The 26,861-nt window shown below is 40.2% G+C and overlaps 1 protein-coding gene across 1 annotated transcript; it reads right to left on the bottom strand.

Moving 5' to 3' along the window:
- Positions 1 to 5,832: 5,832 nt before the first annotated feature.
- Positions 5,833 to 13,887, bottom strand: GLRX (glutaredoxin). The gene is made up of 3 exons (XM_026083501.1): positions 13,622 to 13,887; positions 8,575 to 8,689; positions 5,833 to 6,062 (listed from the first exon to the last, which is right to left on the bottom strand). Exons 1-2 carry the CDS (start codon positions 13,817 to 13,819, stop codon positions 8,582 to 8,584), a joined length of 306 nt encoding a protein of 101 aa, XP_025939286.1. The 5' UTR covers positions 13,820 to 13,887; the 3' UTR covers positions 5,833 to 6,062; positions 8,575 to 8,581.
- Positions 13,888 to 26,861: the final 12,974 nt, after the last annotated feature.

Below are 26,861 nucleotides of genomic sequence, written 5' to 3'. Positions count from 1 at the left end.
TTAAAAAATAAACACTTGTTTCTAGTCAGTCTCATGTGATTATTTACCCACTTTGTTAGAAAATTTGAGTATTACGCTGCAATGTAGCTTATTAACTTATAATTTATTTACGAGGTGTGAGTGAGCAAAAAGTGTAAATAATTGCTTTTACTGCAATATTCCTCCAGGTCCTTTAATTAAGGCCCACTGAATCAGATGATGTATGCACATATAGGGAAGTAGTTTTGTTCTAGTATTTTCTCCTTCTTCATGTGACTCCTAGATGAATTCTGAAAATTAGTTTTAGCAAAATATTCCATATTGAATCAAGGGGATTTAGGTGCTTAATCATGTCTAAAAATCAGAGTCATATTGTCATCTAGTTTTTTAACTTTTCTCTAACATACCCAGAGAAAGTTTTTCTCATTATATGGCAGGCTGGAGTAAAAAAGAAAAAAAAATGCTTTGGATACCTTTTCTTGTTAGTGATGCAACAAAGAGGAGCTAACCTTTATCTTAGTCGGCTCCTGATAATGCTTATTATTCAGAAATAATGAAAGGAGATCAAGCTGAGTAACTGTAAAGGAAAATTATGCCAAACACCTTCAGATAAAAGGCAGGAAGATCTCAGAAAAGATCTAAGAAAAACCTAAGCATTTAGGATGTTTATATTAGAGAGAGTCCTTGGTCAGGCTGAAAATATTTTTTGTATTTTGAAAGTTGTAGTGGAAAGATTCTGTCAAACAGGCCTGCATACCACACAGCCCACAAAGCAATTTCTTTGACCTGCCCTAGTGTCTTGATTTTTAAAAAGCTCACTCAAGCTTACCTTGCTTCCTTCCCCTTGGCATACTGCTAAGCACATAGAAGGCTACCACATAGACTGCAGTTTCTTGCTCATTCAGCTGATCTTTATTTGATTGGGATCAGCCAGGTTATTTATTTGAGAAATTTAAAGGCAGAGACAGTTCCTCACTTCAAGTTTTGCTCTCTGCATGTTGAGAAGTGGGATCAGGAACTCCTTTTTGAAGATGAAGTAGTGGGAGGAGAGGTCTTGCAGCAAGGCAGCAAGTGGACATGGCAAGATGTGGTACCAAAGGAGAAGAAGCAAGGAGAGAGCACAAGTGGGAGATATTTGAGTTGTAGTCCCTGCCATGAGAAGAGGGATTTGAAAAAATACAGCAAACTGATTTGGTTTACCAGAAGCAAGAGGCAGTATGAAAGAAAAATACCAAAGCAGAAATTGAGGAAGAATGCCAAAAAGCTCATTTAAAGTCACATGAGAAAAAGGAAGGAAAGGACTGCAGTAACTGATTTGTATGAGGGCTGAAGATGAGGATGAAGAAACAGAGCTTACTTCAGTGCAGGAGAGCAACCTGGAGAAAGAACTGGTATTACCCAAGTTACTTTTTGATGCGCATGCTCTGTGGCTGGTGAACACAAGAAACCATGAGGTAGCTCTTTTGGCCCACTGCCCTGCACTTAATCACAGGAGAATTGCTCAAATGGCTGTTGTGTTACTTCACATGCTTACTAGCTTAGGGGTTGAAAGGCAGTAGTAACTTGCAAGTGCTATGCTTGTCTTTCCTTATGTGTCAGAACACTTTGTACAGTGACTCCAGTGCCAAAACCTATGCTTTAAATGAGGACAGATGATGAGAGAAGGCTAGTTTTAGAAATATGAGGCATGATGATAGGGGAAATTCAGGCTGAAGTGAGACAGAGAGCATCATGTCATTTTAGACAGACGTGTAGATTTAGCAGTAGGGAAGAAAACTCACCCCAGATCTCTTGCTTAACATTCTTACTACATGATTCTCCTGTCCTTCAAATTGAAAAAAGCAAAATAAGTCAGTTTGTGTGGATACTTAATCTTGTCCTTTTGTTCCGTATTAAATTGTGTGGGGTATATGGTGCAGCATCTGTCCAGGAACCATTATTTCTGAAGAAGAGTGCAGTGTGTCCTGATAGCTGCAACCTGGTGTTAGAATCTGCAGTGGACCACTTACTCCTCTGAGTGTTGAATCCTGCCAGGGAAAAGGTAAGAAATCTTTTTGCAATCTGTATACAGCTTTGCCTGACCTACAACAGGACTTAATAGTCAGAAATATTTCAGATTCTTTTACAGTAAGTTAGTAAGACTGATATTTGCAGTGCAGTATTTTGTATTTCCTTACAATAAAGTATGGAAAGACATTGCAAAAGAAAAGAAAAACAATTACTGAAGTGCTTTTGATGCTGAACTAGTGAAGTTACACTCCTTTGAGTGTAAGCATTTCAGTCAAATTATACATGGCATATTTAGCCTCAGTTAGGCACCGATTGTTCAGGAGCGCTCATGGAAGAAATACAGGTCCCCTTACTGGATTCTACATAATTCGCTAACTAAGTGAGGACATTTTGCTCTTGAAGTGATGTTCTGCCAGAGCTACTTGAGTGAGGATTGTATTTTTTTTACTCTATGAACATTTTGTTACTCTTAAAATGCCCAGCAAGTAAATTTTATAGCATTTTTCTTTTAAATGGAAATAGATTGGACCAGAAGATGTGAAAGATTGTGCAGTTCTAAAAACTGCATGTTTGAATCTGCCTGTTCAATAGTTTTCATATAAGACTATCCACACCTATAGAATTCATATGATGATAGTCTCCTTTCATGGGTTACATTCTTTACACATATTTGTCATTTTAAAACACTGTTTCATCTATGCATATTAACTGTGAACATCTTGGAGTTTTAAGAATTTCTTTCAAAAATCATCTTGGTATGTTTGGGATTTTTGCCTACAGACTAAAGCATAAGTAGCTGTTAAACAGGAATCTGTCTGAAGGCTGTCTAATGCAAGCATAAAATTCATGTCCTACGATGGGTTTTAAGATCTAGTAAACTAATAAAATTTACATTTGGCCTTTCTGGAGAGATAATGAAGCCCATGGCAAGTGCAGATCTAGGTTTAGTTTTACCTGCCAGGTAGGGATACCTTGCTGGACCTCTTTCTAAATTACTGTAAGGCTTCTGGAAGATGGCATTCCTTTTCTGTTTAACTCATTGCTAGTTAAGTGTTTTAACAGTGAATTATTCTTTTTGAGTTACATGTAGGGATTATACTCAAGCTGGTTGGCTGTTGGTGGATATTTCTCTTTTGAAGCAAGAAAAAATAAGGGAGAGATTTTATAGTAATTTTGCCTGGAGTCATTTGCCAATTGAGGCTACTGGGGTATGTAAGATACTGGAGTGTGTTCTTAACTGTCTGTTTCTAGTAGATTCATTAATGTGCCAGTTACCTGCCAGTATTGTTCATCAAGGTAAAAATGCTTCAGCATGGTGATTTCATATATTCACCACTGGTTTCTATTTCCTGGTTGTTAGAAAATCTGATTAATACCCTGGTTGCCTCATTGGTAATAAATGCTTTAGGAACTAATTGAATATTCAGAAAAACAATGATATGCTTTGCAATTATAGTTTAATGCAACTCTTTGTGCATTTGTCATGCACCTAAATAAACCTCTTATTTCAGATCCCCAAAGAAACCCCAGATTACAATTTTATCAATGTTAATTTATTACTTAACTATATTCAAACCAAGAATTTGAGACTTCAGAAACAGCTCTGGTAAGGTACTGTACCTGTATTTTATAGTAGATAGTGTGATTCTGGTTATAGGTTATAATCAAAATGGGCAAGAGCCGTTTTATTTGAGGGGAACATGATAAGCCTGAGAAATGATGTGTGGACAGACCTAAAACAAAAAAATGGAAACATGTTGAAGTTGAACCCTGCTATTCTCAAAATGTGAACAATGTCTTTTGTATGATACTAGGGATTTTAGAATTAAAGTGTGTATTTAGCTCTTTCTGCTCTCCTGTCACAGCTCAACTTGGAATAATTCAGTTATGTAGGTGCATGGATGAGCTCTTTCCTTTTCTTGTGAGGGGTCACATAGGAAATATAACTGGCACATAGGTACTGTTGGAGGCCAAATACTTTAGTGATGAATGCTCTTAGCTGAGACCCATCAATACCAGAGTACGCAGTTTACAGCATGTAATTTGACTCTGCCAAACTACTCCAGTATAACTCTCCTCAGAAATGTTAAACAAGAAAGAAAGCAGTGTGACTTTTTCAAGCAGTAAAAATAGAAATTTGTGGTTATAGTTTTAATGCTCCTTGACCAGTTTCTCTCATCATCACCAGCTACTGGTACTGCCCATCTTCCAAAATTCTGTAAAACACGTCTTTCTGTAGCAGTTCTGACAGATCTCCAGGCACATGTGAGTACAGAGAGAAAATTCCTACAGCAGCCTCAACTTATGTTACTTCTGACGCAATGGATGACAATACATTTAAACTCTGTTAAYAGATTTTAAACTTTTCATCCAGGGACAATTCCAGCTGCATAAAAGAATTGGAAATATTGAGTTTTGTGTGAACACTTTTTTTTTTTTAAAAAGCTGTCATGCAATCTGGAAATGTCTACACTGAACTCATATATGAGAACTGCTCTTTGTTAGGAAGAGTGCTAAGTTATGCTGAACAAACATGAATTCACAGAAATTTGCATAAGTCATCTTAAGTGGTCTAAGACTAACTGAAATATGTGATTGTTATTTCTGCCAAGAAGTAACAGACTTAAAACTTGCCAAGAATGAAGGGGTTTTTTTCCTTTCCTGTGGTTTTTCAAGCATGGATGAAAGCCTGTGATGTCTTCTTTTCACTTTTGATGAATTTAATGAAGTTCAGCAACAATAACAAGTATAACTGGGGGCAGGAAAAGCAGCTTGCATGGCTTCTTTCTGAACTCGTAGCTATGAGGACAGACTCATACTGTCTCATGTGAACTCTCCAGCAGGAGAGAGAGAGAGAGAGATTGTGCTCATTGGCAAGCTTTGTCAAGGATGAGGCTAGTAGGGCAGTGCTGACATTGTAGCCCCAAAAATGGGCTACATCCTTCTCCTTGGGCCTTTTCTGTTCAGCAAATCCTAAAGATTAACTTGTTTATCAAAAATAAAATCAATTTCAGGTGCTAGGCTTTAAAAAATAAATTTTGCTTCAGTTTTTAATTGAACTTTCAAAAAAATAACAGGCTTTTAATTCTGGCAAAAAAAGAAAAAACAAGGATGAAGAAGAAGTAAAAGATGAGTGAGAAGTACTGAGGAGGGTTTTGTTCTTTTTTTTTTTTTTTTTCTCATCATTGAGTAAACCAAATCTTTAAACTCTTTTTTAAGATAGTGTTATTTTAGTGCCAAGGATTTGAAGCAACTCTTCATCCAGTTTTACCTGGCAATAATCACTCTGATTTCCTGTAAATCTGTTTCCCAAAAGCACTGTGTGCTTTAGGCCTGAACTTGGCCAGTACTATCTTAGTGAAGTATTCTTCAATTAACAGCCTCTTAAACAGGCTACACAGCCCCAGGCATTTTCTATCGCAAACAGCCCTTGGTTCATAATGATTACAGTCAGAAATGAAAGATCTGATATACAACTTCCTGCCAGCAGATGTGTTGTAACAAAATATTTACAAAAAAGTGCTACTTAGACTAGTCTCCATGCCCCTGCCATGAGACATGAGCCAAAAGACCATAAGGGTCATAAGGGTAGGGGCAGTGCTTACAAGCTGCAGTGGTTATTTTCAAGATTGCATTCCAGGATACCAATGTTATGGTTGTCTATGTATACTTCCAGCTTAGCCTATTTAAAGAAATTCTTTACACTACATAGAAAACATTGAGAGTTGCTAGCAGGTCATTTGGGAGAGAGAGGCAGAAAGAAGACTGAAGAGAAAAGAGAGAGGCATTTAGAATAAGTGTATGAATTGATCTATACAAAAAAAACCCACAGGAGTGAACACACTGAGTGCAAGCATATTTTATTTGGCTGAGTCAGATCCAGTTCTAGACTTCTTTTCAGCATTACAGAAAGGRTGAAGAATGTAGCATATTGAAGCACTTATCAGTGAAATCAAAAGAAATTGCATTCCCCCAAAAAGATTCTTATGATGCCACAGTAAGAAGTTAGAAAGAAGTTGTTCCAAAGAGTATATGTGAGGATGAGGAAGTTGTAGCTCGTGGTCATCTTTCTCCTGAAAGTAGAAACAGTAGACATAAAGGATAGAGATTCCTGCTGTTAGGAATTAGTTTATTGATAAGATACATTTATAGAAGAGACTTTGGAGACCTTTTAAGTAATGTTTTTATGTGTGTATATATATGTATTCATATGTATATATATTTACATACATATGTATGTGTGCATCTTTGTATTTTTATATATACATATTATAAGGAAGTTAGCCATCTTTGCTAAAAATCATTATACAAAACCAGTAAGTTTGCCACATGATTGCTTTTATTTTTGGTCAAGGTTACGGACTACTATAATGATTGTAAGCTTGTTATTGTGAAGGATACACAATGTTTGAAGTGTGCACACATGCATGCACAGGCATCTTTATCTGTTTTAACAGAGTTGGTTGCATTTTAACTTGGGAGTAAGCAGGAGCTGACAGAGGACCAATCAAAAAAAAAGTCTAAAGTCATGTTAAATGGTTAACAGATTTCACAGCTATATCATCCTTTTTGGTCAGTATAGAAATAATGCCCTAAATGTCTCTTAATCTGTATATTTAAAAGGAGGAAACAGATATTCTCTTTATGCATGATAATTAACACAGCAAGTACATTAACACAGCAGGGCTATATCTGGCTGTCACTCAAGTGTGAAGATTTGGGGGTTCGAAACTGGCTTCATGCTGTACATTCCAGAAAGGGGCCTAGGCCATTATATCCCCTCCTGGGCAGGAGAGACATTAATTATGGTAGGGCCGAGATCTGCCACATGATGCCATTAGTTGCCCTTCTTCTATCAGTCAAGTCAAGAGTGACAGATATATCCTGTGGGACTGAGAAGCTTATAACACAGGCGGAACAGAAATTTCGTATTAAACTCTTAGAGGTCATCAAGTTCAGAAATGATTGTCAGACATCAGAAAGCAACTATATACCTGTAATAGGAAACTGTTACTTCTAGGCATTGTACAGATAAATAAGATGGTGCAAATTTTCCTCTCCTCTGGCAGGAATTAATGCACACAATATTGAATAAATCTGTCTGCAGCCCATTGTCTGGGCTACCTTAATACCATAGCCAGTGGTCTGAATTGTTTCACAAGGCCAGAAAGTATCCAAACATATCCTGGCTTCATAATGGATGTGCAAATGCCTGTTTTCCACCAGCTGATCCAACCTCCTGATTCCAAGGGTTTTGCTGAAGGTAAGACTTAGGGAAATATGAACCTGGCTCAGGCTGTTAATTGACTGAAGTAATTCTAGTATCTGGTTCTCCTCTAATCTGTCAGCAATTAGTCCCAGAAACCTGCTGTTTTAGGTGTGCTTGCAAACCCGGGTCCCTAAACCACCTGAGCCACGTTGTTGATCTACTGCACACTGTTCCACTGCATAAAAGGTGTTACACAGATGATGGAACCCTTACAAATTTAATCTGTGTCCATATATTGTTTCCCTAGTTCACTGCTGCAGCATTTGTCCATACCTCTAACTGCAGTATCCACGAGTTTGTCAGGCTTACACTGTGTAACAAAATGACATGCAAGAATACCTTAACAGTATTTCTTTAGAAACCTGAGTTAGTATCTCTGTGAAGTACTGTGGAAGAGTTAACTCAGTCTGTTAAGAATTAGTTAAGGGATTTTTAAAGGTTAGTACTGTGTCATGTAGACAGGCCTTTACATTCTGATTAGAAAATTTTATCTCATATTTTACTAGTTCATACCTAGGGTTCTACAGAGCTCTTGTGCTAACCAAAATGGAAACCATCATACTGCATGACTGAAAAAGTATATCCATGCCATTGTCTGTAACAAGTACATTAGCATGATAGCAGAAAAGTGCAGTAGATCCTCCAGAGTGTCCAGATGTTTTTTAAAGCCAATGAGAATATAAGATCCCATCTTCTCTACTATTAACAGTCAGACTAAAGTGTAGAGGCTTTGTTTTTAGACCAACAGACTCAATCTTCTTATATGGAGAAAAAAAAAGATCTCCTAGCTGAACCATTTTGCCTCTTACAGGCTAGCAACTGAGGGCTATACTGTCAAACATTTTGGAAACATTTCTCTCAAGTATGCAATAAGAAGTTCATAGTGAAGATAACTGCAGCTGAGAATCCCCAGCATGAATTCACACTTCACTGTCATGTAATGGTATACAGCACTGCTCCATCAAGTCATCCCTTAGTATTAAAAGTGGAAAAAAAMCACCAAAATTAGCTGCAAGAATTTTGTAGTTTCCAATCAAAAAAAGATGATAGAGGAAAACCCAACTTAAGGATTTTAAATAAGGGACAATTCTGCAAGGGACAATCCTTCAGTCTTATAGCCAGAGCCTTTGTGCTGCATATCGAAATTAACTGTATTGTCCCCTATAAATTTCCAATACACACAGTACTCAATTATGTAGTAAAATATTGTCAATGTCATGGATGCCTAAGCTAGATTGCTCAGTACTATACTCACATTTCATCTACAGTTCTGAAGAATCATTACTGTTGGCCAGAGAGTGTTTCCCACTACTTACCCTTCTGCTACTGTAGAGCATCAATTTGACGTAGAATTACTGGGAGTTGTCCATATAAATTTTGCAGATCTGAAAATCCACCAATGCAGGTTTTCCCAATAAACACAAGAGGGACCTAGATACAAAAACAATGATAYGCATTACTCTGTGAAGAGAGACTATTTGTACAGCTGAGTCACTGAAGACAAAGAGTGAGCAGAGTATTCATCTCCTGGGCAGCAAACTTCATGTTAAGGAGGCTGTAATTTACCAAAATCTCTCTCTCCTTCCATCTCCCCCCACCCCAAGTCTGTTGGAAAATCTACTGTTAGGAAAGAGGAAAAGGTAGAGGAATATTCTACATTTTATAGAGGGTGCAGGACAATAAAAGCATCTGATGCTTTAAATAGTATTGGTCCTAAATTTCACAGCTGTTCTTAGGATAACAAAAAACCTTCTGCCAGGAGGAAAGCAGTGCCATGATTGAATGCCCCTGCTTAGCCCTGTAAGACACATTCCTGGTTCTGAATTAGGCAGATCGCTCTGCTGGCCAAAGTGACTTTTTAAAGCCTGTTATATTTAGCACAGCATGAATGCTGATTTCTTGCCAAGAATTTAAGAAGTCAGGAATGTTTATGACTGAGAAGTCCAACAGCAACTGACTTACAAGAATCAGCTTGCAGCTCACTATGCAAATTCCTAACAGGGAAAAATCTGTTTATTAGTCTTTGAGTGCTTCTATGTTATTATTTTAGTACATGGCAATTTTTGAAGCAAGTGTCCAGTTAATCCAGATTAACCCTTTTTAAGTTACATACAGAAGTAGTCCCAAAGTATGCAAACAGGATTTCTTCAGATGAAACTAAACTGGGAATTACACTCTAGGATAGCGTTAAATGTGCTCAAATACTGATGATCCTAAAGCCATGAGTGAGCAGCTCCAAGTGCCAAGACCTCCAACATGTACTGAGTATGTATGTGCCAGTAGGAGGTTCTCAAAATACTGAGATATCACACCATCCTCTAAAGCACTTCCTATGCTATATAAAGGTGCCAGGTGGCACACACACGCATATTGGTTGCCAGTTGTCTGATTGTCACGGTTATTATCAAAGTCACTGGTGTAACAAACTTCTATTTCTGGCACAATCCCTTCTCTGCTTACACTTTTTCTTGCCTTCTGTCCTCTCCCTCCTTTATCAGCCCAGCCATCTGTTATTTTCTTCCCTATGCTGGTCCTTTTTCAGAATGTCTTGCCTTTTCTTTCACTTCCTCTGTTTTGCATTGATTGAATTCCTCTCATTGCAATGATAAATTCAAGCCCTGACGATTTACAGAACATTCAGTTTGGTGCTCCCATGGTGGGTACAGCAACCAGTAAGCTTGTTAAATCTGTGCCACAAGAGGGGCAAACTTCTCTTCTAAACAGATTGCCTTCCTACCACTAGGTTGCCAATCTGATGACTGTCATCTGGTTACAAGAAGACTGGTAATCAAAGTGGAGTCAAATTTAAGAAAAAAAAGACACTCCTGAAGACCAGGAACAATTACTGAACCTCAGCTTCTGAGACTTCCTGAACGCATGCATGTTCTCTCTACAGTAGGAAGTGAAAATTGTTGTTGAGCTGGGAAACTGCATGTGCTAAAGCCAGGCAAGATAAAAAGAAGAAAAACACAGGCAGAAGTGAAATTATTAAGACAGTAATAGCTCAAGGACTCAGGAAAGAAAACTTGGACATGAAGAAGTATAAAATTCTAGGGGAAAAGAAGACAATAGGAAGATGGCATGTCAGAGATCAAGGATGAGCTCCCTGTTCCAGGGAGCAGTGGAGGGAGGCCAACCCTTTCCTTCCTGACTAATCAAAATCCCCAAAACCACAGCATCAGCTAAGACAAGCCTTTTCTGTCATCCAGTCCCCAACAGCACCTGCCACGTCTTGTCCTCACTTAGCAAAACACAGAGCAAGCAAACCCTCTTTCTCCATCCCTCTTCTGCTGGGAAATTACCTTCTGCTTTCAGTAATTTATTTCTCTCATTGGCAAAGCTCTAGCTGCCCCCTCCCCCTCCATTTCTTGTCTGCTATGAAATTTGCTTCCACTTTCCCTGGGTGTCTTCTATCGATCCCTTTCCTGCTGGGAAATGAGCTACTACTTTCAGTATCTTGCTTCTCTAGTAAAGCTGTTCATCCTTTCTCTCCCTCCCAATTCCTTCTCTGCTGGCAACACACTTCTGCTTTCCAGTTACTGCTTATATTTTCCAGCATCACTCAACACCACTGCTGTGATTTAGCAGACTCTCAGACATAAGACTGAGGTTTCTTTAGGTCTGTAGAGATAGCCATAGGCACACAGCAGTATATCACAAAGGTCAAAAATGGTACAGGGATRGGGGCCAGGGAAGACATAGTCAGATTAACCATGCTTGCCTGAAAGGTGTGATGGGTCAAGTACCACGGAAGGTTGGGGCAGAGGGAAGACACATAAAAACACATTGGCAAGCTAATTTCATTAATCGAGTCCCACAGAGCAGGAGGCATCTTCATGCAAACATGTCCCTTTCCCCTTCCAGTCAGCCCATCCCGTGGCACACCTGCCATCCCCTTTGCCTCCTAAGGCACAGCTGGCGTACCAGCCACGGGGGCATCCTTGTGTGTCCTAACTGCTGCCACGAGGCCCAAAGGGCTATGCATACAGCTGCCTGAGAAACCGGCCTTTATTGTTCCAGCTGGAATCAAAAAGCCCTTCTGCATCTTCATCCAGAGAGAGTACCGCAGGAGTTCATTATCTGAAGGATTTGAAGAATGTTTGTATCTTACCTGTCTGTCTCACTGTGCCATCTTGCAGTGATTTGACTGAATGTATTCTTCACTTTTAAGTGGCTGATACTGAGAATGCAACTGAACTGGGCTCCTTCATTGTCAGGGTAAAGTGTCATGATCCAGCAATGAAGGAGGTGACCAGTATTTCTGATGTTGCAGGTTGACACCTGAATGCTACAAAGAACCATTTCTATGTGTGGAATAAAGGTACCAGCGTCCTCTTGTGGCCCAAAACTTCAGAATGCTTGGGTGTTTCATGTTTCCATGAGGCTGACCAAGATGCCTCCCCATGTGCCATAAAAGGGGTAACCCTTGCTGTTAATGTGATCATAATCACACCAGGCTAGATGCCAGGGTAGGCATCAGGCAGCAGATGCAAAAAGTTTGGTAACCCCCAGAGAGTAAAAGCTTTGATGATCTTGTGCACATCCCCCAAACAAATGATCTACCAGAATAGGGTTTGGAGGCTGGGCTCCAGCACCTTGCTAAATGAACTCATCCATGACAGACTTACTTACCTCTAATTGGTGGGCCATATACTGATAGGAATTGACAAGCACGACACCCTAGAAAGCACACCCCAGCCTCCTGAAGACAGTTAAGGGATCCCAAAGTTTTATGCAATAATAGCAAAGCTGTGGCCAGCTGACAGCAGCAGACTCCACTGTGCTTACACACTGAAAGCACTGAATTCACTGTTGGTCCTTCTATGTACTAAGAATGAAGGGGTGCCATCAATCTGAGCTCATTTCTTGTGCTTAAAATTTCTGGTCAGTTAAGAATAGCAGTCACAGTAACAAAGTCTCTTAGTTGTCTCCCCTCCTTCCACTTCAAGACTTCCTTTCTGGACTATGAGTCCTAGAAGCATCAGTAAATCCACTTGTGCCCACCTGCTGGCCCCCAAGTGTGCTCAGTTTCCAAATTCAGTATGGGGGCAGGGAGTCAAGCATGCAATAAGGTTCCCTCTGTCACTTGTAAGAGGTTAAAAATGAGAAAGCAGGATCAGAAACAAGCCAGGAACAAACCTGAATCTGTGAGTGAGGATTTCACAGGAGGACAGTGAAAGCAGCAATGTATTGCCAACATCTATGCAAGACAGACACCATGGCACTTTTTAGAACAGCCATCTGAAGGGCCTGCTGTCTTTAAAGCAGAAGTACAAACTTGGATTTATCCTGGACTAATTCAAACCACATGTCTGGTGGGGATATTCCATCCATGATAATAGATCAGGGTAGAGTCAGCTCCCTGAAACTCAGAGAATGTAGATACTGTGTCCTCAGCRTTTCTTTTCAGATTCACTTTACAGATCCAAACCTGTTGTACCTTGCTATTTGTTAAGGCAGACTGGGGGGGGAAAAAAAAAGTAAGTAAGTTGTGCAAAGGCCTAACTAATGCTGAAGTGTAAACTATCTATCTATCTGACCTGTGTGATGGCATTTCTGAAGAAATTATTTCCTGAAACTCAGACACATCTTATAATGTTGATACACTGATACAAATCCAATTATTTAATTAAGCTTCAAAATAAATGGCCTTTTAATTTTGTAAGTRCAGTATCTATTTTACTGCCAGCTAAAATGAGGCAACTGAACACTTTTTCTGCTCAAAGTCAGAGGGAAAGCAAGTGTCAGAATTCAGACAAACTCCCATTTCTGTCTTCTCTCACCTCTGCTCAGACTGCTCAAACACATTTTTGCTTTGCTTATGTGTTAACTAATACAATTTTATAGAAAGATCTTTGAAGGAACTTCTGACCACTATCCTAGAAAAAAGAAGATTGCCTTCTACATTAATCCTTTGCTAACTAGTGGAGTCAAGAACTAAGAGCTAATGTGAGGCTCAATTACTTCCGTGCTTCTGCATGTTACAACAGCAAGTACATTCCAAACAGGTACAAAACATTCTTAGAGGTGTCATTGTTCCCCAGGAGGCAGCTTGTGTAGAGTGAAGCTTTGTAACAAGGTCCTTACAAAGGGGATTAGTGTGCAGTTCTAGATATGGAAGCACAGATTTGTGCAGTTACTCTATGAGAAAGCACTTTCCAGGGAAGAAGCAGAAAAATGAAAACAACATTAAAAACATCTGAAAAACAGAATGAGGATGTGGCTTCTCCTTGTGATGTGGCTAGTTTTATTGCAAAAAAATTACTTGGGAAAGAGACCTCACTTCAGCCTCAGCAGCAGCTAGCACTATTTTATTTCTGAGAAAAGATTAACAAATTCTGAAATAAAAATTTGAGGACTTACTGTTCTTTGCCCTGTTGTTTGCTGGAAGTAATCCTGCACATCATCCATCCCAGTAATATCAAAAGACTCCAGACATCCTGGCCTGAAGTTAAATTCTCTGAGGATCCCCATTGCATTACGGCAGTAAGGGCAGGTTGGCTTCATAAAAACAGTTACTTTGTCATTTCTGATTCTGTTCTTCACAAACCAGTCAGCCATGCTTCTTTTTAAAGATGAACAGGAATGCTGCACTTTATGAACTGGTTCACAGGCAGATGGGACAAAAGCAGCAATCTCAGTCCAGGATATTTATGAGCTGCACAGTGCCTTCCTCCTCGAAAACTCCTCCCCAGAAGGATGTAATCTCTTCACAAGATCATACATTTTAAAGCAACAATACTTCTACTTTCTGTGTTTTATTATAAAAACTCCACATTGGTGAACAAATCAATAGTTTAAAAAGAGGAAGACACTTAACTATCACATGTTTTTTCAGCACATGAACTGTCACACAAGATCTGCAGTAGTTGCTTATTAACTAATGCACTAGCTAAAGATGAGCTATCACTGTTGCCTGCCTCTCTCCTTCTACAGAGTTTTTGTTATGCCTTTCCTGCCTCTCACCTCACATGTTGCAGGATGTGAAAATCACTTTGAGGGAACACTATAAACATCAGGAAACCTGCAGATAAGTTAACTGAGATCCATCTTTTGGCTACATAGGCTTTCCATCCCAGAAGTTAAAAAAATAAAGTATTTTATGTGTATATATTTGTACCTGTAAACATAATGAGTGCCTACAATTGCCTACAATTTCCAACAGTGCCTAAACAGCTTAACAGACTTGCTCCAGTTTCCAAATGGTCTGTGTTTACCCCATACCTCAACTAAGAACCAAAAGGGTTCGAAGAACCAATTCCAGAACTGAAAAGGTTCCAATTTTGAAACTTCTCGGATGGACCAAAATTCTTATGAGGTTTAAAATCTTAAGAGACATAATTGGGTAACCAGTTAAACTTGGGTAACTAGAGCTAAATTTTGTCCATCCTTCAGATGTTGAATGGTGAGAGTGTCATTGCACCTGCAGGTGAGAACCTCTGCAGGACCATGAGTCTAGTGCCACAGGACCATTCTTCCAGGTAGAACCTATTTTATACCATCCTTTCACTAACATAAACCTGCATTATTACGGGCATGGTGAATGACCATTCTCAATATTTCAAACTGCCGCTAGGCAGACTCAGTCTAACATTAGTTCAGCTTTTGTATTCTGTAATTACCTAAAGCAATCATATTTCATTCTGTGGCCAGTTCTAGATGAGCCAGGGGTGAGGAGCTCATTCCTTCTCACCCACTTCTCACCTATTTCCTATTTCCTTTGATTTTCCCCCCCCCAACATCTCTTTTTGACTTAACAGGCTAAATACCTTGACTTACACAGCTTTCTATCAAAGGACTACAAAGAGTATTTGTATTATTACATTCTTCTGTGATTTTCTATATATATATATATATATATATATATATATATATACACATATATATATGTCATTTTTTCCTTATAGCAGGAACCATATTCTTATTGAAATGCTGTACAGTGACGAAACTTAGGGATCCTAGATACTCTTAAAGGTCTACAACTGCAATGCTTAGGTTGTGGTTCAGAGAGGTGTTTAAGCATTTAACTGTCACTGAAAGCAAAGGTCTTAGAAAAAGTCTTTGTTGCACAAAGGATGTTGAGAGAGGTTCACATGCATAAAAGGTTTTTTGGCAGTGTCTGTAGCTGATGGCATACATTGATTTTAGTGGTGAAAGTTACTTTGGGGAAAATAAGAACAAAAGGAAAGAGGGAAAGAGAAGGTCAAGGGAAAATTTTCCCTAGTTGCCATCCAGGAAGTGAGAAAAGAAGTGACAAGGGTCCCAGGCAATCGTCCTTCCCTGGGCAGCCTCTTCAGTGCAGCAAGTGACTTCTCAGGCTTTCTCTCCCCCTTGGCATCCCAAAGGCTAAGGCACTGGCTCTCAGTGTCTGAGGTCTCAGATCCTCAAACTACGTTCCTCAAGCCTCAGAATTTTATCCAGAATAGCATCCATTAGCCAACCGCTTTTACAAGGGCATTGGGATAGTGGAAGTACTCTTCACGCATTATCAGGCCTCTGGTAGCACAYAGAAGACACCCAGCTGGAGATACAAAAGATCAAATGAGGTAGACAACATAGAAGCCATCCACACTGGATGGAAACTCCATTTTCCCCAGATAAAAAAGCTTTGTCTTTCTACAAATCTCCCTTCACTTGAGGCTCTCTGATTCATGTATCCCACTTTTATACATGATAAAACCTGTGACACAGAAGATAAGGATCTTGCTATAAGTCACTCATTAAGTTAAGGCATAATGATCCTAACTGCCCAGTCCAATTTTTCACTTTCTMTTGAGCTAAATCAATTTATTGCTTAAGAGTCCCTAGCCTGTTCCACATGTTTAATTTTCGCAGAATCACAGAATAGCTGAGGTTGGAAGGGACCTCTGGAGATCGTCTAGTCCAACCCCCCTGCTCAGAGCAGAGTCACCTAGAGCAGGTTACTCAGGGTCCAGCAGGGTTCTGAGTATCTCCAAGGATGGAGAATTCACAACCTCTCAGGGCAACCTGTTCCAGTGTTTAACCACCCTCATAGTAAAAAAGATTTGTCTTAAGTTAAAATAGAATTTCCTGTATTTCAGTGTGTACTCATTGCCTCTAGTCTTGTTACTGGTCACCGCTGAGAAGAGTCTGGCTCCGTCTTCTTTACACCCTCCCACCAGGTGTTTATACACATTGATAAGATCCCCCTGAGCCTCCTCTTCTCCAGGCTGAACAGGCCCAGCTCTCTCAGCCTCTCCTTGCCTGAGAGGTGCTCCAGCCCCTTAATCATCTTTGTCGCCCTTTGCTGAACACACTCCAGTATGTTCACGTCTCTCTTGTAGTGGGGAGCCCAGAACTGGACACGGTTTATATGGGTGAGAAAGTCCTCTGAAGTAATTTGGGCCACTCAGAATATAAGCAGCCCAATCACATTTAAATATTTAAACCATTAAGGCCTCATACAGAAAAAGCATAAATAAATTCAATTTCTTTTTCATGAACGTGGAAGAAAAAATCAGCACCAGATCTCATCCCACCTTTTCTTYGTTGATTGACTTTTTAATTGATAGGCAGGTATTGACAGAAGCTGTTCCCCTATCCAAAACAGGGCTTCCCAACTTCAGTTTGCTGTAGCATTGGCATTGTAGAACAAAAATTGCGCTATTGTGTACAGAAAGATGCATGCTTTGAGCTCTACCCTTTCCTTTGTAGACCTCAGAAAGGGAAAAAAAATTCAAGCAGCTAGATCTTCTTTGCGCAACATACCACAGTTGCTTGCCAGGCATGAGGCACATGCTTGCAACATCTTAGAAAATCCTAGGCCAAGTAACATTTCCCCCCTTTCAACTTTCAATATTACTCTTTATTGCCTTTTTTCAGTTATAAGAAAAGGGAGGACTTCTGAGAAGAGATGTCCTTACTAAGTTATCTGCTAGTCCGTGTTAGCAGGTGTGCCTGCGGTGGGGTAACAGGTGTCACCTGGTTGTAGGACCTCGTTGCCCAGCTTGAAACTAGAGCAAAGGTTAGGCACCACCTAAGCGTGCCTTCAAAGAGTCAGCGACCCTTCTGGATGGCAGTCGAGGAAATACATGTAGTTAAATAAGATTCTAACTAACTTTCCATTTATGTGACAACCCCCAGAACTGGCTAAAATCCCACTCTGCTGTACTTGCCAAAAAGAAGCATGTTTTAGACTCTTATGTTAAAAAATCCCCAAAGACCTGGTTTCCAGAGCGCTGGATTAAGAAGGGAAACTAGTGCTTCAGAGGGAGAACATGTACGTGTTCCTTTCTTCCTAGTGTCCCAACAAACAGCTAACAGAGAACGTAAATCCACTAGCTCTTCAAAGCTTGAYCAAAAACTACTCTAACATACATTTTAGTATGGTTATACTCCCCAGTTAATTAAATAATTCTACTCATGGTGATAAGAGCACCAAAGTAATATTTCCCACAATCTACTATTTGCTGTATTTTGGGTAAAAACATTTTTGTTTCAAAACAACAACACAAAACAAAAGGTTTTAAAAGTCAACCCTTGCTTTTGTCATGCGTGAAGCTAGCAAAAGCTAAATGCTTGGCTGAGTTACCAGAACACTTCATTATTTCTACCACAGTGGCAGGTGCTAGATTCTAGCCTCCTGGAGGGCACCGGCCCTCTTTTGTATTCCCTGATGGACATGGAGACCCAGCTGTGGAGGCCACTTATTAAAATCTGGCTCCACCTGGCTTGGGATTTTTCCCTTTGAGAGGTTTTTTTACATTTCAGACAAGGCCACTGTTACTGCAGTTAGTGTAGTGTCTGACCTGGAAACTTTTAGGGTAGAAGAACAAACCATGAATTTTTCTGATGTGCTTCTGTTATTGATTGAAAATGGCACAGATGTGTTGGCAGGTAAGCTCCCCAACCCTTTTTGTGGGGGAAGAAGAGCATGTGTGGGGAGATTAAGGGCATACTACTTTTAACTGTTTGTTGAGTTGTTTTTTTTTCTGATCTAGATTTGATACTATATTTGTTCTTATCGTATTGCTTGTTTAATTTTAATACATAGTATTATGTATGCCAGTTGCCTGGCAACTCATCCTTCATAGAGAGCATTGGGAAGGCTTTACTCATGGTTGTTCATACAACACAGGTCAGTGCCATGACGAGCATAGGTAGGGTTAAAAAATACACCTGAACAAATGATTTGCAGATGTCTGCCTTCTGTGAGTGCCTACTGGATAGCTATGAATGGAGATGGAGAAACAGGACTGGGCACAGTCTTCCACAAGGAAGAGAGACCTGAATTGTAGATGGGAGAGAGTCTTGGGCTGCTATTCACTGGATAATTACATTTAGAGTCTGTAGACACAGTGGAGAAAATCAGGGTGCAGGAGAGCTCTTCATGTATGAGGTTATTGTTGCGATGCTAAATATGCAGTGTGAATCTGCAAGGATGAGGCTGGACTTTCCTATGTGCACTGTAGGACAGCTACATAAAGTGACTAAAAAAACTCTTGCGTCTCCTGGTTTAAAATGTTTCAATCCGTATTGTGGGGATAAGCATTTGTATTGAACTTGCAGGGCTGTTTGATTATTTGATGCCTGGTGTCCTGGAGCTAGTTGTTCTGTGGCAAGCAGAGCCTATATTTGTGTKTATTTCAAGGGTCTATAATTGATTGGGCTGTGGAAGGCTCATCTCTCGCCACTCCAGTGATACCCCAGTCCTACATTACTTACTTTTTCTGAGTGTTATTAGCATGAAAGAGCAAAGCAAATCTTCAGTGAAATCCCAGTAGGGCTACTGGCATTATTTTTAGACATTCAGCTGGTACGCTACGCCTCTTGCAAAAATGGGGAAGTATGCTTCTTTTGGAGGAAACCACTGCTGTGAAATTGGGTGTAAATGCATCATAAATGTAAAGAACAAGGAAAGGGCAACTATACTACTAACTCTGTGCAAAATATGTGTGTACAAGTAAATGTTAAATGGTATTTAGCATATGATATGTGTATGCTAAGGTCTTGATCCTACACAGGCTTGAAAAGTGTACTTAACATTATGTACCTTCTTCATGAAGAACTATCTCTGCAGCCAAAACATTGCCTATAACAAAAGAATTAAATATTCTCCTAAAAGCCAGAGGGATACAGATTTAAGAGAGCAAAAGTGAATCTGCATTCCCCTATCCTGGTAACCATTCTAATCTCTGCACTATTGCTCAAAAAGCACTGCTGGTGACCCCAGCATCATCACTGTGTGAAATATAGCTCTAAAAAAAATTTTTTTTTCAAATACCTTTTTCTCAACTACTAATTTCAGCCCTAGAAATGTCACCAAAACAAAAATTAGAAATGAAATATTTGCTAAAAACAGATAATAAAGTCTCAACTCTAGTACTTTTTCCAGTATTAAGCATTGCGTTTTAGGGGGGTTGTGGGTCAGCTGGAGCACAGAGACAAGTGGTAGGAATGATCACAATCTCCAGAAAAAGAGTGAAGTAGTTAAAGAACTAGGTTATTTGGTTAAAAAATAAAAATAAAAAGACGGGGCGGGGGGAGAAGAAAAGGGTGGAAAAAAAACCAACTGAGGGAAGATGAGGGCACTAAAGACTGGTGCAAAGAAGCACCCTAAGAGCAGAGAAAGGTCTGATAAGTTTAAACTCAGCAGAGGTTACAGGTTATATCCATACCCTGCCCTTCTGCGCGAGCCGGGTGCTGTAAGCAGTGCTGGCAGGGAGAGGCAAATGGAGCAGAAGCCAAAGGGCTGCCCGGCTGCTCAGCCCCCTCAGAGAGGTGACACTCCCTTTCACCATTGCTACGAGGAGCCAGTCATGGTTTGCAACTGGCAACCACAAAGGCTGACTCAAGCTCTCATGTTCTCAGCCAGACCATGCCACCCAGAATCTGGGTGAAAAGCTGCATTTTAAGCAGTGTCATTTTAAAATATGCCTAGATCCAAACAGCACAAATGCACTCAGGCTATCTGCATTTTCCAAAATCCAGTGGGGCTGGAACCCAGGTCTGTATCTCTGTGAAACTGTTGAACCTCAGCTGGATGTTAGGAAGAACCTTTATAGATACAAGCATAGTCAAATAAAGAGATAATTTGGAGAGACTGTGGAGTTTCAGTCACTGGCTGACTTACTTTAGACAAGTGTCTGTCAGGAGTGATGTAACTATAGTTTATCCTACTGTGGGCAGAGGTATGGACTGTATGACCTTCTAAGGTCTTTTCTACTCCTATTATCTTTGACTTTAAAATAAACACACTTTTGAGCTGCTTTGAGGGTTGTACTGCCTTAAGCATTCTAGGCTAGCTAAAAATCACAAGAGTCTGGAATTTATGTACAAACCCAAATAACTTGGAAGGACAAGTCTCATTGTATTTTATCCCATGGAGTTTGAATTTAAATGAACTTTTGCTCCTAAATCTCTTAAGTCTTTTAGGGAATCCTACCACTAGTGTATATATTCATAAATGAAGTGCATACAAGTTATCTGTAGACTTAGAATGTCTGAATATTTGAATACTTGCATGCTAAATTTAGACACATGAAGTGAAACTCTGGAAATCTAATAGCTAAATATTGCTATCCAATTGCGCAAAACCTCCAGATGCACACGTGTGTACACACATGCACACACAGACRTCTACAGCAGTATACTTGGAGTTCAGTTTAATTTTCTAACTCATTTTGATGGTGGTTTCAATTAAATGGATGAAATTTTGGCTCTTTTGAAGCCAAATGGGAAGTTTGTCAGCCAGGGTTTTATCCTATGCAGAGAAAATAGTGACTAAAAATAAACACAGTCCTACAGGCTGTTAATGTAGGGAAAACAAAAATGAGTCCAAATATTCAGAACCCGAATTGTACATGTTATTTACCTTAATTCAGAAGAGCTTTGGGGATTTCTTGAAAAACAGTTGAGTAATTCAGGGACATATTTGGAATATATACCACTGGTAGGATGTGAAGGAACATTAATTCTTAAGGTATGTTGATGTAAAGGAAAACAGATTTGAGATTCAGTGTGTACTCAATGCAGCCTTAACTGGAGCGTCTCTAACACAGAGGAGAGGCTGACAAGTTGTAACCTGTCAGTAGCTGATGAGTTGTAACTTGTCAAGCTTTTGACACGTGCCCTGTGGTGGGCCAGACCTCTTGAATTTAGCACCAACACTTGCTAAGTTTTTTTTGTTGTGTACAGGACTTCATTAAAGATGATACTGAAATTAATTCTGATAATGCTTGCTATACATGAAGAATTTCTTGAGCTTTGATTGAGGCCTGACTATGACAAGCATGCATGTTTGTTGCTGGCAACCATCTCAGCCTATGCTAGTTGCTCATTACAAGCATAGGGACAGTTGCTCTAACTTTCGCAAACACAGCTCTGAAAGAGGAATAGAAATAGAAAGCTTGGTTGCTGTTCCAACAAATGTTTAATTGCAGGTCGTGAGCTCCATGCAGTGCTTGGTGAATTTAAGTACTGCAGCGCTGATCTTTTGTGACTCGAGTCCTTAGTTCTGATGTCACTTCTGAAAAGGGGACTAAATGACTCCATTTTGCATTGCAGAGCAAAGCAATGTCCTGATACTTGTAAAAAATATGAACTGAGTATTTATCTTTCTAAGCCCTTTCTGTCTGATGGAAGGCATGGAATTGAAGTTAATGGTAAAGAATTGTTTCATGTTCTTTCTGACAAGAAGGTCACAGTTCTGAGGTAGGAAAAAACAGTGGAGAAATACCCCAGAGGAAATTTTTTTTTTTTTTTGCGTTGACTCAGCAAATTCCAACGATACAGCCACATGCATAGCTGGAAGCTATTTTTAGCAGCTGATTAGGGTTCAATGAATATCCTGTTCAAAAGCCAATAATACTACCAAAATTTAGAAATTGTTTTACTTAATGCTGGCTTTGCACCAAAGGGGAAAGAATATTTGGAATCTCGGTTGAAAACAGGGCTTACAGGGACAGGCAATCTGAATATCTGTGGGAAGTATTTAAGGACGATGCACAGTAATCAGAATACGCTTACGAGATGCAATTCCTTGTATTATGATGCATTGTTTTATTTGCAGAGTAAAAGGTTATGCTTCCTAGGATTTTGCGTGTGACAGGACCTTGTTGTGATTAGCAGCAGATGAACATCAAGCACTTGAGAGATCTTGTCTGGTTAAGAAAAGCATTTAGAAATCCAGCTGGGCTCTCTGCTTTGCAGTTTTTTTCCTTTATCCTTTAATAGACAGCTGGCAGGAAAAAATAACATTAGGTGGATATTCCAGTGATGTGGAAGGAATAAATCATTGCATATATTAATGAACAATGTTTCTTTTAGCCAGGAAAGTAGTTTTACTGCCATTTTACACATTGACACCTCAACAACCAAGTTTTTAGGCTCTCCCTTCCTATAATTAGGACTGTATTTTTATTTATTTTGTTTTTCCAGAAATATAGTGCAATGGTTAAGATGCCTGTCTAGTCTTGGAAAACCCAGTGAACTCTGTGGCTCTACCAGGATTAGGAAGGTCTTCTCCCACTCTCTGTTGTGGTTGGAAGTACTGTCAGGCTGCTCTGACAGGGGCAACTAAGAGAAAAGCATGTGGGGGCTTCACGGATACCATGTCTCTCTTACAGTGCTTGTCACTGTTTTGCCTCTTGGGTCATTACTTATACCTATTCATAGTGAATATTAAATGTTACCTGGTGAGCATGCTGTGTTGATACTCCTGTTTGTACAGATGGATGTGGCTGTGTGCTGGTGTAAGCAGTGGAGAATTCAGTCCTATTGGATGCAATTTTAATAGAGGTCAAACACTGGAAACTACTATCTGGATTCAAGCTATATTGTCGAGGAGCTTGAGGCTGCCTCTTCTTATGTTAGTCCAGGTTAGTCACTTTGATGAAGGTCAGTGACTTTTTTGCGTGAGGCTTGAGCAAGAAGCAAACACAGGAACTGGCCAAGTCAGAGATGTTCCCAACACCCCCTTCTCCAGAAAAGTCAAAGCAAAAGCAAAGTGTTGACTAGTTTTTAATGTATACCTGTCATAATGTGTTATTTCTCTGTAACCACCATTCACGTGACAAATAAGAAGTTGATGCTATGCTGGTTGTAGATCTCGGTATTTGTAATTGACTTTATTTGCCTGCAGTGATTTAGACACGCTATTTCCACTGAACTGAGTGATGCTGCTCACTTGCTCCTTTGGAGAGCAAAGTAAGCCAAGTGTCAGCTAGGCTCATATTTCTCCTGGCAACAACTGAAAGCAATTCATTCTCCGAATCTCCGTCTCCAGTTTGAGGGGACCTCTGTCAGCAGACTGCGGTGGCGCTCGGCTGGGGAGGGCTGCCATGGTGGCCGGGGTGCGCTGCGCCGGTGCCAGGCCCAGCTCCCAGGAGCGGGCAGCAGCACGGCGCGCACAGCGCTTGGCGCCGCTGGCTGGAAGCGCCGCGTTTCTGCACTGGTGCATGCCGCCAAGGAGAGCGAGTGCTTCAGTGGCTTGAGAAAATATTTGGTTCCACCCTTCGAACAAATAATTCATGGTGGGGGGATAACTGAGCCAGATACAGTCTGCTATTTCCCAAAATACCTATTGTTATGGTTTGTGTAGTTGATTGAGGGCATGATCCAGCATCAACTGGAGCCCCTAGGAGGATGTTACCTACTCTAGCAAGCATTGGATTTGCCTCCAAATGAAGAATTAAGCTAATGCCCTCTGACGAGGCCATATTTGTGTCTTGTATCTTTCAAAATATGAAAAAAGGAGAATATACTTCTCTTTTTTTTTTTTTTTTTTGGTCAGCCTCACTCAGCTAGAATGCCCAGGTTTTAAAAATAACACTATCTGACAGGTGAGGGAAGGTGAAGCCCAGACAAAGTTGTAGGTATTTCCTGGGAGGGCACAGCAGCTTGGTCTGAACGGGGGGAAAATGTTAAGTGTTGGGGTAAAGCAAGTCATTAAAAGACAAGTGGGAAAACTAGAATCTCTGTTGGGGCAAACGTTAGGGGGGAAAAAAGAAGCTGGTTTGTGACAGTGGGACTAGAGAGGGGAAAAGGCTTACGGAAGGAAGTCTTATGGTGAAGTTTTGTGGCCAAGCTGGCTGCAAATAGGCCTTTTTCTTGTCAATACTTGCAGTGTTTGCATCCGTAATTCTCTGTGTGTGGCATTGAGAGGAACTGATGTTCCTCATTGTACTTTTCTAAACTATAAAAGAAAAAAAACCTTTCTTTGAAACTGTCTTCTATTATAATTTTCCCTGTCCTGCTCACCTGAGTCAAATAATTTTTATTGGCTGACTTGAATAGGTATTGCATATGCACAACAGATACCACCTGAAAACTGTTTATTTCTAAGCTGGTCTTTAATGCCTCAGAAGTAAAATCTGATTAGTTGGAGGACCTCATTTTTATTTTGGCACTGCTTTAGATTTGCTTTTTATTAACTTTGATATCATTAAAGATATCTCATTCCTTCTCTGGTTCCCCTGCAGAATGTGTCAAATAAAAAGGACTAGGTGAAAACAACAGGATTTATTTAAAGAAGAAAAGGTGGTGGTGGTGGTGGTGGTGGTGGTGGTGGAGGGGGGGGGGGGATGGGCACAAGTCCAACCTGTTCTTCTTCTGTTCTGTTCTGCAGCTTGCTAATGAGTGCTGAGTAAGCTACCTGGTATGTGAGGCAAAAGACCTGCTGGTTGGGTCCTGTCCCTTTGGAGAGCTGTTGATCTGAAAGAATTCAACAAATCATTGTATCTTCATTAAAAATTTGATTTGTCTTTGTAATTAAATAATTGCTATCTACTAACAACATTAGATATTTTCACTAAATTTAAATCTGTTAAAGTCATTTAAATAACTATCATTGGTATCATTTAGGCATTAAATTTTTGTATATTTATTTAATAGCACTTGTAGTGGTTTGGTCACTTCTGTGATGCAGAGAAGCAATACTGTCTCTATTTTAGAAAACCCAAAGCTGAGTTGCAATAAGTTTAAAGGGATTTACTACAAATCACACTCGAAATCACCTGCAGACCACAAAAATATTAATTTTTACCACTATATTAGCACAATATAATCACAAATCTTCCTTCCAATGAACTTAAACCTTTGCTTTTTGTGCAGATTAGTTTAATAGTTCCTGGTAAAGCCTGCTGTATGTTTGTTCAACAGAACAAATAATCTTCTTTTTTTTTTTTTTTAAACACCTTTCTTGTCTATGTTTGCTAATTGGGTGAAAGTCAATGTTTTCATTTGGTTGCGCTAATGAAGACAGGAGACCAAATTCACCTTTTGTGTTTCTACATCAACTTCAGTATAGGGGTACTGACAGGCGAGTGAAGAGTTAACAGGACTGAAGTTTGTCAGTTGATATGCAGAAGAACTGATAGCGCAAGAGCTGACGTGCACAAAGCTGCTGAACAGAGGAGTTAACAGGACTAAAGTCGTCTACCAACCGATATGCGCAAGGACTGATATGCGCAAGGCTGCGGAATGGCAGCATTAACAAGACTGGAGAGGTGAAGTCTGCCACCTGGAATCTGCACGGACCCCCGGGGAGGGGAGAAGCAATACGGAGGTGTTGGGGTCTTGCCTCGCTAGCAGGGTCCTCCCGAGCAGACAAACAGACAGTCCTGTGATTGCGAAACTTGCTAAAAGTCAGCAAAAGCAGTGTTTGCCCAGAGCCCCAGCCGTATGAAAAGAGGCTTGAGAGCTAGGAGAGTTTGAGCAGGGACGGGAACGTGACCTGAYCATCCTCTCCGGCTGGACCGTGAGTATCCCCCCCCTCCCCTTTTCCTGGGACGCTGGGGTAAGGTAACTCCTCGAGGCTGAGAGTTCTCTCACTAGGAGAGTGAACAAGAAAGCTTTCAAGTAGGGATAAGCAGTCCTTCCMATTAATAACGCAGTAATCGACGGTTTCAGGTTATCCTTTCTAAATTAGTAACTGATGGTTTTGTGTCATCCTTCCTAAATTAGTAATCGCATTATTTTAATGGATGTTACTAATCCAAGAACTTGTGTGAGGAAATRAACATCTTTTTTATTATTATTATATTACTGTCTCAGTCGTTGCTATCGAACCTTCATAGCATGACAGCGTGACAGTTTTTGGCRTAGTCGGCAGGATAGGATAAGGATAGGATAGGATACAGACTTAGTGGATACATAAGCTGGGGTAACCGGATAGAAATATTTTTGAACTGTGTCGCTGCGTGAGTTATTGAGAAGGCACGGAAGCGGACCCTCAAGCCCTGGGATTGACTGGGCAAATGATAATTGGGAAAATGAAGCCTCTGTCGTGTGTAGGATAGAGGAAGTCAGAGGTAACCAAAGAGATGGGAAAGGAAAAGGTGGTATATGTGCTGTCTTAGGGGCCTGTTTACTGGCGGCCCAACAAGCCAATCGGACCCATCAAAAAACTAAGGAACAGTTACAAGAAAAGGTGCAGGAGTGTGTAGATCTTGAAAGAAAATTGAACTCGTCCTTTCAACAGCAAGGAAGCCCCCCACAGCAGCTCAGATTAGAAAAATGTTGGTGGAGGACCCGGACGATTGGGACGGAGATATATGGGGAAACAGCAGTAGTTCAGAGGACGATGGTGATTTGTACCCTCCAGAACCCTCGCCTCTGGATGTGCGGCCAGTTGTAAAAACCG

Source organism: Apteryx rowi, unplaced genomic scaffold (assembly GCF_003343035.1).
Source record: "Apteryx rowi isolate R43461 unplaced genomic scaffold, aptRow1 scaffold_603, whole genome shotgun sequence".
Classification (NCBI taxonomy): domain Eukaryota; kingdom Metazoa; phylum Chordata; class Aves; order Apterygiformes; family Apterygidae; genus Apteryx; species Apteryx rowi.
The sequence above is the reverse complement of the archived record's forward strand: the minus strand, read 5'-3'. Positions and strand labels throughout refer to the sequence as shown.

Coding starts and splice junctions, on each gene's coding strand:
- GLRX (XM_026083501.1), bottom strand. CDS start 13,819: ATGGCTGACTGGTTTGTGAAGAACAGAATCAGAAATGACAAAGTAACT. Junction 8,690..13,621: donor AAACAACAGGGCAAAGAACA/GTAAGTCCTCAA, acceptor TTTTGTATCTAG/GTCCCTCTTGTGTTTATTGG.